Source organism: Pelmatolapia mariae, linkage group LG13 (assembly GCF_036321145.2).
Source record: "Pelmatolapia mariae isolate MD_Pm_ZW linkage group LG13, Pm_UMD_F_2, whole genome shotgun sequence".
NCBI classification, from domain to species: domain Eukaryota; kingdom Metazoa; phylum Chordata; class Actinopteri; order Cichliformes; family Cichlidae; genus Pelmatolapia; species Pelmatolapia mariae.
The window spans coordinates 14,575,533-14,594,753 of NC_086238.1; the positions used below are offsets into that span (position 1 = coordinate 14,575,533).

Genomic DNA, 19,221 nt, shown 5'->3' on the forward strand with positions numbered 1-19,221 from the left:
ATTAAGCAGCTGATATTACTATGCAAGAGAAGATTAAGAGAGCAGTTTGATTTACTATCGCTGAATAGTAATTTATTAATATTTGTACACTGGAAAAAAAAATTAAGTCAACAATTTCTACGTTAGAAAAAAACCCTCTTTGTAGCTTTTATATACAGTGTACAAAAATTTAAGGAGTGATTCACACTACATAATAATTCAGAGTTAATAATTTCTTAATTTATTCAACAGTAACTTCTGCTGTAGGCAACCTTAAATGAATGCTATATAAGCAGATGACGAGTAAAATAGCAAAAATATTGTTTTTCAATGTAATTTTTAACAAATGTGACTTTTCGTATTGGAAAATGACAAATATAATGTGTGATAAGCTATTTCCTTAATGTTACCTAATTATAATGTCTATAATGTAGTGACTTAACTCTAGAAAAGCTTGAACTGTTATTTGAAAAACAAAAGTGCTCTTTTTATTACCTTAACTATTCTGTGTTATGGACTCAAAAAAAGTAAAAAATGAAATACCCAACACGTAGCTTGATAAGTCTGGAGCATTTAAACATAATTCTCTAATTACAACCAGAAAGCAGTCATAAATAACTAACAACACCAGATGAATATTACAAACAGTATATTCAGTGTCAAAGTTCCACCTTTTATTGATGTGTTCACAGCTCAGTAAAAGGCTGGTGCCGCTTCTGTTTCTGATAGCATTCTAAAAGTAGCAAGTCCTAAGTTTAATTTGCGCTGTTGGTGTAGCAGGCAAGCGTGTCTATTTTCTGGTGCCAAATGTAAGATAGCTTCAAAGTAGCAGTTAATGGTGGTGCTGAAAATTGTTGGACTTCATCCACTGCTCTAAATCTGACAACGTACTAGTCTCATTTAGAGGTGACTATGATGGAACTTGTGCAGTATGGAGGCTTTGAGGTTGTTTCCATCACTTAATGTTATTTTTAGTTTACAGATCCTCAATTTTTAAAAAAAACAACAAAAAAAAAAACACGTTTTTCCTTCATGAAAATAGAAATCTATGTTAGTTATGTTAGTTTCAGGGTACTTAGAAAAATAAACCTGAGCATGTCCTAGGTTATAGGCTCCAAAACCTCGTTCTTCCCCTTCACCCTACAACCACATCAGTACATTTTTACCACATAATTAACTTAATTCAAGAATCTCAAAGGGCTTGTAAGCTCTAACCAATAGGCTAGCAGCTGATAACTGAATTCATTAATTGCCATTTTTTTCACAGAGCTTAAGAAATAAATAATTGGACATTTTTTTTATAATTGGAATTGGATTTGCAACAGGCCAGTATAACAAAAGCCCAAATATTGTGACAAGCTTTCCTTTGCAAGCACTGCTTTGAGCATGTCTTTATCTGAATAACTGTGGACAAGAATGCAAAGCATTACCAAACAAAGACATCTTAACCATTTGGTTGTAATTGCATTGTCTCTGTGTTTTGTGTGCGCTGGGTAGCAATGTAATTTCCGCTTCCCTTTCGTCGGCTGCGATGGAAACATTACAGTTTTCCCATATGAATTCTCTCTGCAAACATGTCACAGCATTATCCCAGTTCCATAGTTAGTAGCTCCTGCTCACTAGTCCCATGCATTCTTCATCCATTGTAATTTCCCCTGTGCAACATTTTGATTGCATCAAAAAAAAGAGAGAGAAAATATAGATTAGAAATAGAATGTGTTAGCATTTCAGGCTAATTGAAATGCATTTACATATGTACTGGTTTCAGAATTGCATAAGGCTTCCAGCTGCCTGTTTCATGAAGGCAAGGTGTAAGGAAAGAAAATGCAGGTGAAAGGATTTGTGTGTATCAAACCATACCAAGCACTGAATTAGGTTTGGTTCTGTAGAAGTTGATCCACAGTGTTCAGCATTATATTAGTTATAATTATAAATTTGTCACACCTTTTCTGTTCGCTACAGTCAAAAACAAAAAGAGAAAGATTGTTTTGCTTTTTTTTTCTTAATAAACTCTTTTTCTCAGTAGGAGAGTTCATAGAAGTGAGATTAATTCAAACTGTGACATGGCATTTTAATTAAAGTAAAACAAATATATATATATATAATAAAGGTGGATATGTTACAAATATATCAGGAGCTAATGTGGTTTGACATGTTTAGCAACATTTACCTACAATAATTACTATGACTTTTATGCCTACAAAATAAACAAAAACCAAAGAGATGTTTTGCTTAATTTTAAGCCTTTTTGCATTTAATTTTTCAAATCATAAATTACATTTTCCCACTGAATCTTTACATCTCTCACTAACAGCAAGCGAATGTGCCCCTGATTGCAACCTTGCCACTTCACACTGGGAGTCGGGTTATTTTAGTCCACCAGTGTGACCGTTATAAGGACAGACTCAAGCTTTTCTCGTTGTATTAGTTCCACTTGGGTTTTCTATCTTGAACAGACCCAAACGCGGAGCTATGAGAAAACTGAGAATCATTTTGAGAGTTTTATGGCGCTTCATAGCGAGAATGATTTTCAGCTGTCCCAGGAAAATAGTCATCAGCTGCACCTTTTTCCCACTTTCATCTCCATTGTGCCATATTTACAAATTCATGAAATCCAGTGACACATGCAGTGTTCTATAAATTAATGGGGGCAATTATGGAAATGTGACACACTTTAACCAAACTGTGTTGAAAATTGCATTCTGGATTACTGAGGTGAGATATGTGTGACACCTTTTACGAGATTAGCAAACCTGTCACATAATTGCAAGAAGAGTGCGTACGGTGAGAAAACATGGTGGAACAGATCTCAGTAGAAAAAGAAAGGCTTGCACATTAATGAGAAATCATCTCATTATAACTGCAAACCTTCCTCAGTGAGAACCTTCTAAATTATAACACCGTCTCCAAAGTATTGTAAGACGTATACAATCCACAAATTTGATTTTGCAACAGCATCACAGAAAAAAGAGAATAAACTCTGTTGTTTTTGCTCTCCTGAAAAAACAATTTGAGTGGAGTTCAAAAAAAAGTTTTGTGGCTCCACATTTTGCGACTTAAGGGTCATTCGGGCCATATGCTCCATAATAACAGTCATCTGCCACTAGTTGTACTTGACTTATACTTTTAAAAAAACTTACCATTCTTCCCAGATGTGCACTTAATAATATTAGCCAGAAAGCCATGCGGTATGAATTGTACAGACGAAGTGAGCCGGACTGTGCTCAGGGGCACGCAGGAAGTCCTGACGGAGAGGACAGAGATGAAGGTCAATTCACACTGACTGCGCACCAGCTGTCATAAGTGGACAGACAGGAGAATCACCTGAAACCTGAATTGATTTCTTTGAGTGAGAGAGAACGAAATTTCAGATATCTGTTGACCTCCCTTGATGGAATGTGTCACGAGAGGCCAAAGATGGAGTGAGAGAAAGAGCTCAGACAGACAGCAAATGTCATTTAAGTAAAAGACAAGCAGTGCCTTTTGAAAAGTGCACTGGCTAACTTCTTCCAACTGATTGTACAGTCTATAATCTCCAATGAATCGTGAAAAAATGATAATTTTTACATGTTTCTTTGGTGCATTTGACAAACAAATTGCGGCTGTATTGTGTCGAAGCTTTAACCGAATGTTTTCAGGTTCCCTTGTAATTGTACAATAGCCTTATGTCTCCTGCTACTCTCTCAGCACGCGCCTTTCAGCCACTGCTAGAGCTGGCTTGATGATTTATTAACTTAGTTTTTTGCGAAGCTATCCCACAGAAACCGGCTTGATAGAGTCTCCTAGCAATGGAAACAATTTCAAGCCAACTTCACAGATAATTAGGCACTTTAGCTGGCGGACTTGATTTTGAAAAAAACACAACTTCCAGCAAATGCAGTTATACCTCGCCACACTGGTGATTCTTTAAGGCAGTGGTTAAATGAAGGGGGAGGAGAACCTTGCAGAACGACTTTGTTTCAAGTTTTAGAAGCTATCTAAGAGCATTTACTCCATTGGCTTACATTAAGCTTAGATATAGGCTTCCAAATGTTATCTTCGAGCCTTTAGGAAGTGTATCCACAGTTGGTGGAGATAATAAGAAGGATATATATTCTTACCTACACCTTTTTTTATACAGAAAGCTCTGTTATAAATATATACTGTAAATTGGTATGCCTGTGAGGCCATGCAGGTGGTTAACACATTTTTTTCCTTATTATGCCAGGCACGGTGGTATACTATATCCTTTTTGTTTAAATTATGCATAGCTGTAGTTCCTTATCAAGGCAGTTAAATATCTTTAATGCACTGTGCCTCTTAATTTCATCTACACTGGTGATTTATTGTTAAGTGTGGTGCAGTGGTATTTAGATGTAAGGAGAACAGAAAATCAGTTTCCTGCATTTGGTTTAAGGTGAAGTAGTGTAAATGTAAACGGTGAGGCCCAGTGTCTTGGCTTTCACACACACAGCTGATAAACAAAATGAAAATACAGAAAAGCACACAGTATGCATCATGCATTGTCAATAAATGTCAAGGTTTTTTTTATTTATTGATTTTATTATTGACTTTGTGTATAAAATATGATTGCTAGATAATAATATCTGATTAATAGACTTATAATTGTTTAAATTGTTTCCATTTGGGGATATTAATGTGTGATTGGTAGTGTCAATCATGTTTTCATCACTATATTAGTAGCTGCACATCAGGCTATTTGTGCAAATAGAAATAAATACTCTAAAGATAGATAAAGATAGATATAAGGTGTGTGTGTGTTTCTGTAAGAGAGAGACAAAGAGGTTTTCACAAGATCAAAGCATAAAATAAAATTGAATATGCAGGCCCGACTGGAGACAATTGCTTTGCTACAGTCCATAACGTCATTAAATTGTTTGAGATATTAGGAAGTTAATGTATCATACGGTGCTTCTACCAGGATAAAATCTCCTTTTTGTATGTGTGTATTTACAGCACTTTCTTTTTTGTGAAGTCACAGCACTAAAAAAATAATGTGTGTCATTAAATATACACTTGTTTGTGTGTCTGTATATGTTGTATCCATAAATGCAGGTATATCATTGAATTATTGCATAATCTAAAGTATATGGACCACATGCTTCAAGGAAAAAAAATCCATTTTCTATCTCCTAATTATTCCATTACTTGTGTAATTTCATTAACCAAGCTTTGAGAAGAAAAAAAAAGAAAAAAGGGAGAAGCCAAGACTCAGAGGTAATTAAAAGATAAGGTGAACAGTACAGGCTGCCTGCCTTAGCTGCATTAAGACATTTAGCTTCTACATTAAGAGCGTAATAGCCCCTCAGCATGTGTACACACATCTGACACAGCGAGGGAATGACGGAGGTGCTCTCCCACCTGCCAACGGAGCCCTCGTAGACATGTGCACTGAAGGGAGATGTGTTGCAGTGCCGTGGCGTCAGACTTGTGAGATATGAAATGTGACGGGTGCACAATGCTTGTCATCGTGAATGACTCATAAACAAGCTAAACATTAGGACGGCTTACACCGCGGTGTTCATTTTTGCCGAGATTGGAGAGGAGGCCCAACACCATCTCAAATATCACTTCTCACTCGCGTTCTGTTTACGTGGGTCGGGGAAATAAACTCACTTCAGTAAACTATTTCAAACGTCAGTGGATCATTCTGCCTGATCTGCTTGATCCTCAGGCAGATTATGAGCAACACACTATATTCTTTCACTGGGAATATTAATGGGAAAATATGGTTTATTTATTCATTGATGTATTATTTATGAGAACACTGTTACCAAGACCGCTAAGTAAGTTTTATCTAAGCCGCCATTAAGGTAGTTTTATTGACTTTCTCATATATCTGTTCAAATGTGGTTTTGTTGACATACTTAAGAAGAAGAATTATGCTTCTCCGTGCTACTGAAAATTTGAGAAAAAATAACGATAAAAACGAGTCGGTCTGCAGAGTGTTTTGCAGCTTTATGGTTAGTACTGCAAGAATCTCGGTGGTGGTAAAATGAGGGCAGATGGGGAGTTTTAACAAGAAACTGACACCCTGAGTATTTCTGAAGCTATTCCACCACCCTCCAGCTGAAAGGATGAGAAGCATAAAAAAGAGCAGATTATAGGAGAATGGTGGATCAACTTCATCAGTTAATTAAACTCTATTGCAGCTTGATGAGCAATTAATCAAGGCGGCGTGCCGAGTGTCAGGCAGGGCTGAGTTCTTCGGATGTGATATGTGTGCACCGTACAGTATGTTCCCAAGGGGAGCAGCCCTGTGGGGAGCAGCACTTACCAAGTGTGCAGCCCCAAAATTTTGCAGGGTGTAATGGGTTGAGTTTATGTAAGCAGCTATCAATCACTCTCTGACATAAGCCTGCACCCTATTAGAGCACCAGGATTAGGCTCCTCTCATTGCTGAACTAAACTGAGAAACTGCTAAGTTGATCGAATTTTAAGAAATGCTGAAATGTAATGCATTATTATTATTTCAGGAAAAAAAAATAGCGGTGTTAAAGCAAATCCTCAGAAGGCGGAGGCAATAACAGTCAAAGTTAATTACTTTAATATGGGAGACACCATGTCAAAAAGGCTCTCCATTTACTCAGTTTGAATACTCAAGCTCTTATCTTTTATCTGACATTTAACTTCCTAAATCTGATGGTGTGGTTTCTGTCCTTTGTCTTCCACTCGCTTTCATCTATCCCTTCATCTCTTTCAAGGCTTTTCTTTATGTTATGGGAAATTTGAGTTGGCAGTTTGTGACTAAATGCAGTAAATTTATTAACAAGACCATGGGGAGCATTAGAAGTCAATTGAAGGAGGCTATTAAAAGAAGGATTTTAATTGGGTTGGTCGGTCCATTAAAACATTTTTTCTGTCTCTCTTTTTCTAAGAACAAGGACACTAAAAAAACTCCAGAATTAGTCTGTTGAGTGCGTGCTCGCCCCTTTGAAATGAAAAACTCTAGTTTCATGTTAGATTTCACACTATATGCAAGTGCTTAAAATAAAGTAATATCCACATTAGTGAGAGGTCATTGTATGTTCTGTCTCTCTAGCTACATTTAGCTCTGCTGAGGGCCTGCAGTCTCTTTGACTCTTGCTGAATTCTTTCAAGAGGATGCAATGCAGGACAGATTACAACTACCACAAGATTTGAGTACAAACAAGTGTATAAAGATCATCCCCACACCCACTGAGTTCTAAAAAAAAAACCCCGAGACGAGCTGGTGTCGCTGTTGCCATCTAGATTTCATGTCTTTTTCTCGGTTGGTGTTTAGGCCTGCAAGCAGTCAGTAAAGTGTTTTGCTACTGTAGCTTTAATGCATTAGATTATATAATCTGTTGAAATTACATTACAAAGCATACAATTGTCCTAGTTTTGGTAACGTGGTGTGACACATTACAAATGGTTTTAATTGCACTTTAGCTCCTGGCTCTTGAGACACGCTCTACTCATTCTGCACTTTAAGGCATCTGGGCTCTGTAAGGGTGTGTGTGTTTGTGTGTGCGCTAGTATAGGTGGGGGGTGGGGTCTTGAAAAAGCAGTTTGTGCATATGGGCACGTTAGGGATGCAGTGTAGTATTGGCTATGCTGACTGGATAATGACATGCAGAGTGCTGTGCTGCTACAGTAGGTTGAGCCTCCAACCAGATGCTCCTTTCACTGCAGCTCCTAAGCAGAGAGAGAGAAGCTGCACCAACATACGCTCTCATCTTAGCTGGATTAAGCAGTAGGATTCAGGGACTTCGATCATGAACTGTAACAGAGCTTATTAGAATTGATAGGCATCACGTGAATCAATCATGTGAAGGAGTCTGCGGCTAAGCTGGATAAAACTTCCTTTGAGACTTTCGCTTGATTTTTCTGCGCTTATGTTTTTTTATGAAAGTCACTGTAAAGATGCCAGTGTTCAAGCACTGATTCAGCCTAACAAAGGGCTCACAATCAGTCATATCATTCAGGACTGAATGTGTTTGTGCGATGGATGAATGGGTGACTAAAATAAATAGCATACTGCATGTTTATTGTACTTTAAAGAACCAGATGTCAGCATCGTGCAGAGGGCATCAGCCGGCACACAGCATATGCAGCTCAAGGGAAAACTTAACAAATAACCCTATAATTGCCTGAAGTTATTTTTTGACACAACAAAAGACAGAATGCACATATTTGTGTTTTATTTTTTGTTTCTTCTTTTTCGAAGACTGCAACTTCCAGGAGTGATACCACATCTGAGAAAAACACATATGTTGTGTTGATACGGCTGCCAGTGCAATAATCCAAACAGCCATACAGTAATCTGCCTTATGGTCAATCCAGCAGGTCTTGTAGTTTAATAAATAGACACTAAATTATATTAAACATTGTATATGCAGAGCTAGCAAAAGTTCCAATAAACACGTTTTGAAAAGTACACCTGATGACCCCTTTATGAGAAAAGTTATGCTAACGACTTCATTCACAGTTTCATTGTGTTTTCTTAGTCCATACTGATGTACAATGAAAAATTTCAGATCATACTTTTTTAAAATACTTTTTCTTTTTGCTGGATTCTCATAGCACTACCCATTTATAAAGTAGTTAGTGTTAATTCATTATAAAAAGTGAAAGTGCTTGAAAGTGCTTATAGGCCACTGGCCTGATTGTCTTATAAAAATCACAACTCTCTACCTTTCCTGAAACCACCTGCTCTAATTTTGCTACAGTCCCTTAGCAACACTGTACACAACAATGTTTACTGATTACTAAAAAAGAAAATGTTTTTTGTGTTCTTCTCTTTTCAGGAGAAAGGAAACATTGCCGTTGTATTTAATGTCGGTACAGATGACATTAATATTGAGGAGACGTCAAAGTTTGTAAATGATGGAAAGTACCATATAGTGAAGTTTACGAGGAGTGGGGGTAATGCCACTCTGCAGGTGGATGACCTGCCAGTCATTGAGCGCTACCCCACAGGTGAGTCACCCACTTTGCCTTTAATTACATCTGCCGCCTCCTAGAGGCGATAAAATGACCCAGATATTATCAAGCAAGCTATTAAAGCCTTATCTGTTAGGATGTTTTTATGTTGACTTGGCATGTGCTTTAATTGCTTTTTATGTTTCGGTTTCCAGCAGCTTTTGAGAGTAAACACTAGTGTTGTTGAGTTGTCTTTTCACTAAATCTTTGATCTTTGTGGTGCATCAATCTGATAAACCCCAGGGCTGATAGACTTCTATATGTCTGCCTACAAGTGCAACCACCCAACCTGTCTACATGTCTGCATTACATCCCCCATATACCTAATTGTCAATGCACAGTGTATACTCACAGTAACCCAAATCATTAGACAATCCACAGACAAATTACCAGTTTTTTGTGGCAAGTAATTGTGTGCGGTTTCAGTATTTATGTGTCTGCCAATATAGCAGATTGATCGAATTAAGGTCACCGGGGAGACGGACCTGTAATAACACTGTCAAAGTAAATCTGTTGCTTACTCACAATTAAATACCAGATGATCAGCTTCATTACAGCATCTTGTTTAGCCATAAAAATACACTTTGATATTAATAATTTTCACAGCATACACTACAATTACTCACAGACTAAAAGCAAGCCGGATTAATTTTCCTGGCCAATAGTGTTACTAATAATTTAAATTGTGTAACACTTCTCATAAACACAGTTTACATGACAGTAGAAGATGAATTTGGTAATTACTGCCCTGTGTAATAGGCATTTAGTAATTGAAAAAGAATAATATATTTTAGTAGTTTAACATTAGAAGACTGGAATAGTTTTCTTGGCACTTTCTTTTATAGTTTACTGGTTACTGATGATGTAATATACTGTGGACTCAATGTTGTGAGGAAATCTTTTGATCGATTGGGGAAAAACAAAGCAATCTCTGTGTCAACACATTTGTGAGAGGAAATCTGTAGTAATCTAACTCAGCAACAACTCAACAACACTGGTATATTTGTGTAGAATGTATGCAGAATGTAGAGTAGAATATACAGATATTAATGCTTCTGCCTGTGTTGTTGAACTTGATAACGTTTTTAACTTGTTAAAGGCTTTGACAAAAGCTATAGACGAATAAAGGAGTGCAAAAATAACTGTTGAGAATGCAAACAGCAAAATTACTGTATGGACAAGTGTAGTGTTTTTTGTTGTTGTTGTTGTTGTTGTTTTCTTATTTGTTTTTTTTCCATGAGAGAAAAAACTGCAGCACTAAATGCAAAACATTTGTTAGATTTTGAGCACGCATAAAATGAGTGGGCAACCAGACAAACAGAAGACAAATTGAACCTGTCGCTCCTCTTTTGCATAATGTTTGGTGACCTTTTTAGCTATGACCAGTGCATTCATCCAAATGAAAGATGGTTTTTATGACTTGGACTCAACCCTCCCTGCTTGCCTCAGGTGGAAAAGAGAAACTAATGGCTTTTGACATGTTGTGGATATGGCCGAATATGCGGCAGGGTTAAATTCCCACATCCCGTCTCAATCTTCAAACGACAAACACCCGCAGACCAGCGAAGCCTGATGATACATACTCATGTCATGCACATAAATTCAAAGAAGTTGGCGAAAACAACTTGTTGTTGTTGTTGTAGTATACATCAGTGGTGATATTATACAGACAAAGGTTTGCTGCTATGCCTTTTTCAACAATGTACATTACATTACAACACATATTTGGTAGTAGAAAGTCATGCATTACTGCATAAAATGCAGAATGATATAAGACTGTCCTGTTATGCTAAGTGATGAGTTATAACTGCTGCAGGGAAAAGTGACCTATCTCATCCCCACCAATCATGCGTCAGTGACAATGCCAAGTCCAGCTACCTTATTAAGCTCGTTGCAGACTAATTACATCTAATCACAATTACTGCGCAGTTCCTCCCTGCACCCCCAGCACACAAAGCTATTATTCTCTCAGCTCGCCTGTAGTTTGATTAGTATCCATGTATGCCTCTAACGCACTCATAATAGCAGCCCTCAGCCACTCTTAGGCCACTCACAGATCAACAATGATTATAATAAGAGTAGACAGCAAAGATAAAAATGATGGCTAGAGAGTGAGAAAGACAGAGAGGAGGAGTTTATAGGGGAGGGAGCGATCGTTCTTAAAGCAAGGAAATAATTGCTTCGCCAGAGCCTCTATTGCTGCCCTGGTAATCTCATTAAAAAGTCTCGTACTGCATACTTATGGGCCATTAAAAGTCTTTAGTACAATTATTAGAATCTAAAATGCAAAATACACACGCAGACACACAACTAGGCGACTATTTGTTGTAGTTTAGCTCTCCTTCTTTTATCCTCTCCCTGCCTTCATTCTGCATCACACACAAAAGGCTCAGCAGCAACAAAAAAAAAAGAAAAAAAAAATCAGCCCCTTCTCCTGAGCCTTGGCCATGGAAGTAATACCATCACAATGGTGCTGCCAGGCCCGCAGGGTACAGTGCAGTATCCTATCGGAGCACCCAATGAACACACGCTGCACACAAAGATAATGGAGAAGTCCCTGGCCTTATTCTTTTACTGTTATCAGAGCGTGGTGCACTTACAGAGCTCACTGTCTCTCACTCCACTCTCCTGAGCTCCGAGTTCGCTCTTTTCCTGTCCTTTTTACCTCTATCTGTCCACGTCTCCCTCCGTGTCGAGCTCACCCCCTGTCCTCTTTTTCCCGCTTGTGGTGTGGAGTCTGATTTATGGGATACAAGGGAAGGATGGTTAGCTTTATCCATCAAAGCTCCGTCCTATCTGCTCTGGTTTTACCTTTGTTCTATCCGTGAGCTTATTGAGCCTATTGTGCAAGCTCTCAACACTGAGGATATTTAAAAAATAGCGCAGTTAGAGAAAAGGGAGGGCAGAATAATAAAAATAATAGTGAGATTTGTGTAGGTTCCTCCTTTTTTTTTTTTTTTTATTCTCCCGGCTCCATGAACAGAGGAAGCATTTGCATATTTGTTCATTTAATGTGGTGAGTGTCCTAGGGCTTGTAATGAGATAAAGCTCCCACCTTATCTGACCACTTTATTAACAAAAAAAAAAAGAAAACAAGCGAGCGAGGGTAAAGCAGGTCGGTTGGGATGGCTCAGCTGAATCGCTGCTGTCTGGCAGAGGAGATAAGCCAGGCTGTCCCACACCAAACCAAATCACCACTCAGCAGCAGTCACAGGCGCCGCTCACAGGCAGGATGAATGGGCTCTGTTGCTGCATCAAAGCCCAGGGGATAGCATTGTTTAACACTTCGGTGTCCCACAGTGGGAATCAATACACGATCAGACCTTGATTATATGCACACTTAATTAACCTCAGTATAAGGATAGACTCAGTGTGCCATGGGGTACGTAGCCAAACAGATAAAGCGCAGCCGTCTTTGAAAATGGAGCATGTTTTTGCACAAAAGTAGAGGATTTTGGCACAGTGGCACGCTGTGTGTGAGGATAAGTGTGCATGAATATGTGTGCGTGCTTCTTGGGTATCTATGAGCCTGGAGCTGACACTCCTCTGTGCCTTTCTATTAGCTTCCTTGCATACTTCTTCAACAAACTGTCATCTTTGCGCTAAAACTCTGACACCAACATGTAAGCCTATACTAAAACTATTTTTTGAATAAAGCTTAGAATACATCAAAAACACGTCATACTGCAACTATCAAGTAACTTATATAGCATAGTTAGAAATGAGCATTAATCAATGAACATCATTTAAAAAAGGAAGGTATTAATAGGTGTTTCTCTTTTCACTCTAAACTCAGATGTCCTCGCTGTCCTCGCAACAGCTGTAGGATAAATGTTCTCCAGGGCCCGTTTGATGCTGACCTCTCCTCAGATGAGGTGTCAGAGTAGCAGGGAATGGAGAGGTGACATAACCAACACCCCATGACTAAGAAATGGAGATGACAGGAATTGACAAAGCCCTCAAATGTTCCATTGCAACAGCAATGAAGAATTATTCATTAATTTATCACATTCAAAATGATAGGAAGCACAGCTGTGTCTGTGTTTGTGCATGCTTGACTCAACAAATGCGCTATTTACTCCTGCTTGAGTGACGTATGCTAAAAACTGCACTACACGACTTCTTGAGGAGCTCATTAAGTCCTCTTTTTTTAAGTGAAACAAGTTGAGTAGTCACAGTTAAGTTTCACAAGAAATGACAAATTGAAGTTGACATGCATTTGCAAGTTTACAAGTTTAAAATACTTTTTGTTAAGAAAAATGTAGAAAAAGTGCAGAAACTTGATGTATGTGCTCTACAAGTGAGTTCATCTTCCTTCCTAAACCAGTCCTATCAAATGTTACCCATTACGTTCCTGTGTGGGTTTGCTGTAATCTGGACTGTATCTGTGCAATCAGCATAAAGGAAAAGTGTTGCTAAATCTTCTTCACAATGCTATGTGCTCCACCCAGGCACGGTCATCCGCAACCAAATTTCATTAGGGGTATAGATAAGATTCAAACTGGGTTTTTTTCTTGTTTAGCTGGTCTTCAACAGTAATTCAAGCTGATGTGATTAAAAAATATATTTTTATGTATGCTCTTACTTATAAGATCTTTTATTAGAAGACCTGTGCGTCTTTTACAAGGTTACCTCCTTTTCTTAGCAAACCTCTCCTCTAAGAAGCTATTCTCCGCCAAATCATTGTTAGCTACCGGATCTTTTATCTGCCAGAACTGAATTAATATAGTTGATGGGACAAACATTGTCAATCTGCCAGAAGAATGGGGCTGACTGAATTCAATCTCAGCAGACAATACCAGGGGAAAAGCACTCAGAGACAGTGCCACTTTGCTGAAAGTCTTCTGTTCTGGAGAGGTTATTGGCCTTGACAAAAGGGTGATGCAGAGTTTGCCCTCATTAATGCCAAAGTGCCCCTCCAATACAGAGAGTCGTTTTTTGTAGCTCTTCTTTCTCGTTGCTGTCACTTATTTGACTCTATGCTCTAAAAACACTTGACTGTCATTGAAACACATGTATGCGATGCTATAATCGGTCAAGCTTGTGACTTTTCCTTCTTTATGACTTGTAGCTTTTGTCAAAGCCATGTTCTTGAAGGTTTACAGTGTATGTATCTACTTTGTCTTCTGATTTCTCTCTGATTAGAAGCGTTAGAGAATTTACTGTTAGTTTTCATATGGCAAATAGTTTATTATTACTTGTCAATTAGTGTTTTTATAAATGGGGTGGGCATTTGTAATATGTGAAAGTTAAATGGTTCTCTCCTTTAAACCATAAACGGTTTATTTAATAATAAATTCAAATGATGTTCCTTTTTGAAGCTGTATAAATGTAACTAGTTTAAAAGTCAGATAAAAACAGAGGGAAATGATAAATGGGAATGGAAATATTGGGTAAAGATATTGTAATGGATGTATAAATTTGTGATTTTGGTTGGTTTTTAACATAGGTTTATTAACTTAGATGAAACATTTACATGCTAGTCCTCTTATTTTCAATTAATATAGGCCTAATTTGTTGGTTAAAATTAAAATAAAAAGAGTGAAGTTTGGTCAAATAATGTTTTAGTTAATACTGTTTTTTTAAACATACAAAACGTTTTTAAATATAAAAACCTTGTGCAGTTGTATAGCTCTAGCATTAAGTATGGATATTTAACCTTTGACCTTACAGATTGTAACCAATGAAATGTCTCTTTAAACTTTAAAGGCAACAATGATAACGAACGCCTGGCGATTGCTAGACAGCGAATCCCATACCGACTTGGTCGAGTAGTTGACGAATGGCTACTCGACAAAGGTAAAATCCCTGATTAAAATTTTAAATAAAATAATTTGATCATAACCAAGTTGTAGCATTATTTTGTAAATAATAAACCTTAAAAATAAATGTTCAGTAAAACTTTAAAATTAAAATGATTTGAACAGTTAAATTTAGTTTTTTTTATAATAATGTATTCATTTTATAGATGTAAGCTTTTTTTAATACGTGTTTATTGTCAACTTACGGTTAAAGGGACTGTAAATATGAATATAAATCCACTTACTGAAGTAATATCAGCATTTTTAAAATGTCTATAAATTCATGTCGCTTTTTGCTGTAAACATAAATTACAAATTAAAAGTTCTACATCAGTTGTTCATTCGTTGCTGAGTGTTATTTTGAAACACTTTTGAAACATGCATTTACAGTACAGCACATTACTTTAGTGTCATTTGATCTATTTTGATTAAACTGTTAGCAAAGATAAATAGTGTGCAATATCAATTGGCATCAGCATTTTGAGTCCCTTTAACATATATTGTAAATATATATACATATATATATATATATGCAGGACTTTAGATCAAGGAACTGTAATATAAAACAAGCTGAGTGCATGCTTTGTTTCTTTGTTTCGTTTTTCTTTATTTTTATTGTTTCTTGTAGTTAAATAACTAATTTCTATTTTCACTCAATGTGAAATTAGCATTCTGTTTTTTTTATTAATTTTTCTTTTGTTTTGTTTTTTCAGTTTTCCATTGAAACTGTGTCATATAAAGTTCTGTTTTAAATTTCATTTCTTTCCAGTATATGCCCAACCATTTTTGCTTTTGTTTGTTTGTTTTAATTTGGTTGCTTTTGCTAAAAGGATGAACAATAACAGTGAAGTGTCTCTTGCCTCCTGTGAGAAACGTCCAGTCCACTTCTCACAGACTGTAGCCACACATGAAGCTTTCTTGTTTTTCTTCTTTTTTTCATGCTTTCAAGATCCATAAATGCTAAAATTTGAAGAAGAATTGAAGAATAAAAAGATATATGTAACTAAGTTATCTTTGTTATCCAATTGTGTTCAGTTTTATTTCCCAGGCAATTTCCTGCAAACAAATGATCCATTTAGTCCTTTCAAGATTATGTTATCATATGTTTTATGTAGTTAAATCTATTGCATTCCCATAACAGTGCTACTTTTTCTTAATCTTTTTTTCCATGCTATTCCAGATTAGACTGACCTTTTAGCAAAGCTACATTGATTTTCTATATCCTGTGTTTTTACTTTATGTTTTTCTTTTCATAGGCATCTCATCGTTTAACTACAATAAATTAACAGGGTTTGCTCTACAACCCGTAATTTATTGGTCTCATTAGCCACTGGGCAAAAAAATCAGTCTTTCTGTTCTTTTATCTTGCTTTGTAAAAGTGGCCGAGTCCACAGTTCAACATTCTTGTATATATGTAACATTGTTTTCCCACAGGGCGACAGCTTACAATCTTCAACAGCCAAACCACTATACAGATTGGGGGCTGGGAGCGAGATCGCAGTCGATCCTTTCAGGGCCAGCTTTCAGGCCTCTACTATAATGGCTTGAAGGTCTTCAACATGGCCGCAGAGGGGGATCCCAATATAAGGATCCAAGGCAGTGTGCGGCTTGTGGGGGAGTCACCCTCCTCTATCACCCCACAGTCAAGTACCACAGCCAATCGCTCAGAGACATCCACATCCATCATGGAGATCACCACCACCACAGCGTCCAGCAGGAGAGTAAAGCTGACAACACCACGAGAGCCTCAGCAAGTAAGATCTCTTTTAAATAATTCTTTTTCAAGTCACTTCTTTTCCATGTCTATACTCTGTTTGATCCTTATTGTAATGCTCTCAATGCAAAGTAATGCATAGCAAGTTAAATGCGTCCTGGATTAATATAATACGTTTCATCGTGACAGCCACGTGAAGAATGCTCCGTTTTATTCCGTCCGTCATGCCTTTTTTTCTCCTTGAGGCCGCCGCCCTAAAAACTGAGGGAAAATAAGCACATTGTTTCACAATTGGGAGCTGCAACACACTGTTGAGCATTGCTCCTGTTTGCAATCAGATATGGCCCCATGAGGTGTGTCTGTGTTACAGTGATAACCATCATCGAGGTCCTCCATCATCTTTATCGGTCCTGCATGAGTGGTGCAGCATCTGCTGGAGCATATTACTTCTCAGATGTCACAATGTGGGACTAAACAATGCAACGCGAAATATGTGTCCTATCCAATGGAGTGGTGATCAGACCATTCTTGCATAGTCTCTGCCAAAAACAGAAGACATTGCATTTTAAACGCCTCACAATACATCAGCAGCCATGAATTGGAAATGAAAAACACTTGAAAAATGAACTGTCATGCCTTTTAGAATACTTTTACAATTGTTTCACTCACTATCCACATCATCAAGTATTCACATCATATTTATGAATTTTAATTCACTCAAATAGTTTTGTGTTTTCTTATGACCGCTGCATTCTTTGTGCATTAGCTTATACTAAAATTAGAGTACAGATCTGTATACCCAAATAAAATAAACAAATTGGGATAATATTTACTATACATTAGTTGTGTAGTACTTGTATTTTTTGTATAACCTTGCCAAGTATATTTTGTGAATGATTGGTGCGACTGTGTAATTAGTTTATCAAAGGGCAATCCCCTCACTCTTAATTTGAAATTTCAGTTGGCTAGCTGTGGCCCTTTCCATCTTGTGTTTTCCTAGCTGTAAGCTGAGCAGATTGATGTTGTGGGGATCCCCAAGGAGTCTTATCCTATTATTAGTATTATGCACAAGCTGCAAAACAAAACACGGACTAACATTAAAAAACTTAAGATGGACACAGTCTAGAATTGAATGATATACAGTGAGGAGACAGCTATTTGCTCTATTTATTGTCACAAATTATGTACTGTATATTTTCCTAATGTAAGTAAGAAAGTGTGAGTGTGCCTGTTTTGCAAAGCTCTCTGCCCCAAACTGGTGGATTCTGTCCCACGGGCCCAGTTTTGCTCATGTGTTATAGAGGTTTTAAAAATGTAAATTGGGAATTTAAGTCTTCTCCTTTAAATTGGACTGAATTTAAAAGCCATGTCAGTGATTCTGGAAGACCTGCTTAATTGACAATACATGTTACTATATATTCTCATATAGGTCATTAAAAGGAAGAGTTGCAGTGGCTGTATTTCTTTTTCACAGTATAAACAAGACTGGAATGTTGGAAATGCTTTCATGTTTTGTTGGTACAAAACTAAACTAGAAGCAGCGTGACCCAGGGGAAGGTTTCAAGTTGTATAAACAATCAAAAGCCAGCCTCACCTCTCTAATTGGAGAAATGTGCTTAAACTGAGCCAAAGCTACTCTGTGATGGTTTTCAAAATTAATTGGGCATTTTACATTATATTAAACGCTCACAGCAAAAAAAGAAAAGGGGGGTTGGGTGGAAAATGAACTGAATGCATGCAAAGTTAAAGTGATTGTCAAAATTTCAAATAATTTAAGGGTCAGATGTATTAAAAGCATGCATAGCTGCTGTAAGCTAAAACATCCCTTAGATCAGAGCTGTTACAAATATATTTTAAAATAATTTTTGGATTAGTCGCGTTGGGTACAGGGAGATCATAGCATCCCGAGGAGTGGTGGATTTAACTTCACTGAAAAATCTTCACACAAATGATTTGATTTTAATTCCTCTTTGTATAACTTGTCTGTCTTCACAGTTTCACTGAGACAACAGTTAATAGACGGATGCCTCAGTCTATTTTAAAAGAAAACGTCTGAGTGCCTTCACAGTGTAACAGTGATGACTTTCATTGTTAAAAAGAAACCCATTTAATTAATTTTCACATTAGGCCTATTGTTGTCTTCATCTAAAAGTTAGTGTAAAAACGCCTTTAACCTTTAACGTTGATGCATTTGTGAAATCAAAATTAAGCTCTTTACCGCGAAATATCAGCTATATTTAATCAAACAGCAAATTAAAATATCAAGCTTTTCTGTAACGTTAGCAGACTACTAAACCCACTGCTCATTTTATGAAATGACAGACTCCTGCAGATAACATGCACCTTACCTTCGACTTAGCACAGTAAAGATTATACATTACCTCTTGTCACCTAACTCTCTCTGACCTGAGACCGGCATAATAGTTTGTGCAGGGGTCCGCAGTTGCTGACAAATAATACAATCATAAATATTGATCCGCGTGGAATGGCTTTCTCTTGGACTCAGCATGGTTCCTGAACCGTTGCAATAGCATGTAATGCAGGTGAAATATCAGACAATAGACTATAATTATATCCCAGCTCCATGCGGTGATATAAATTGCCACCAAGGAACCAAGAGATTGGCAGAAAGGAATAGCCTTGATAGGATGGATGCCCCTTTTTTCCTAGGCCTTTTCATCTGGAGTTAAAAAAAGGTGATTTAAAGGACCATGGCAAATTAGAAGTATAGCAAATTACAAAGACAGGCATTATGTGCAAGGCATCTGGAAACAGATAACT

At 37.3% G+C, this 19,221-nt stretch overlaps 1 protein-coding gene across 32 annotated transcripts in view; it reads left to right on the forward strand.

Moving 5' to 3' along the window:
• LOC134639848 (neurexin-1a) overlaps nucleotides 1-19,221 on the forward strand; it is a 253,513-nt gene that overhangs the window by 202,277 nt on the left and 32,015 nt on the right. For 21 of the 32 annotated variants that reach the window (XM_063491308.1, XM_063491307.1, XM_063491310.1 and 18 more), the window contains 3 exons: nucleotides 8,751-8,922; nucleotides 14,635-14,724; nucleotides 16,161-16,480. In XM_063491308.1, the coding sequence (XP_063347378.1) occupies nucleotides 8,751-8,922; nucleotides 14,635-14,724; nucleotides 16,161-16,480 (582 nt within the window). The remainder of the gene's footprint in view (nucleotides 1-8,750; nucleotides 8,923-14,634; nucleotides 14,725-16,160; nucleotides 16,481-19,221) is intronic. The other 11 variants (XM_063491321.1, XM_063491324.1, XM_063491325.1 and 8 more) reach the window with 1 other exon arrangement.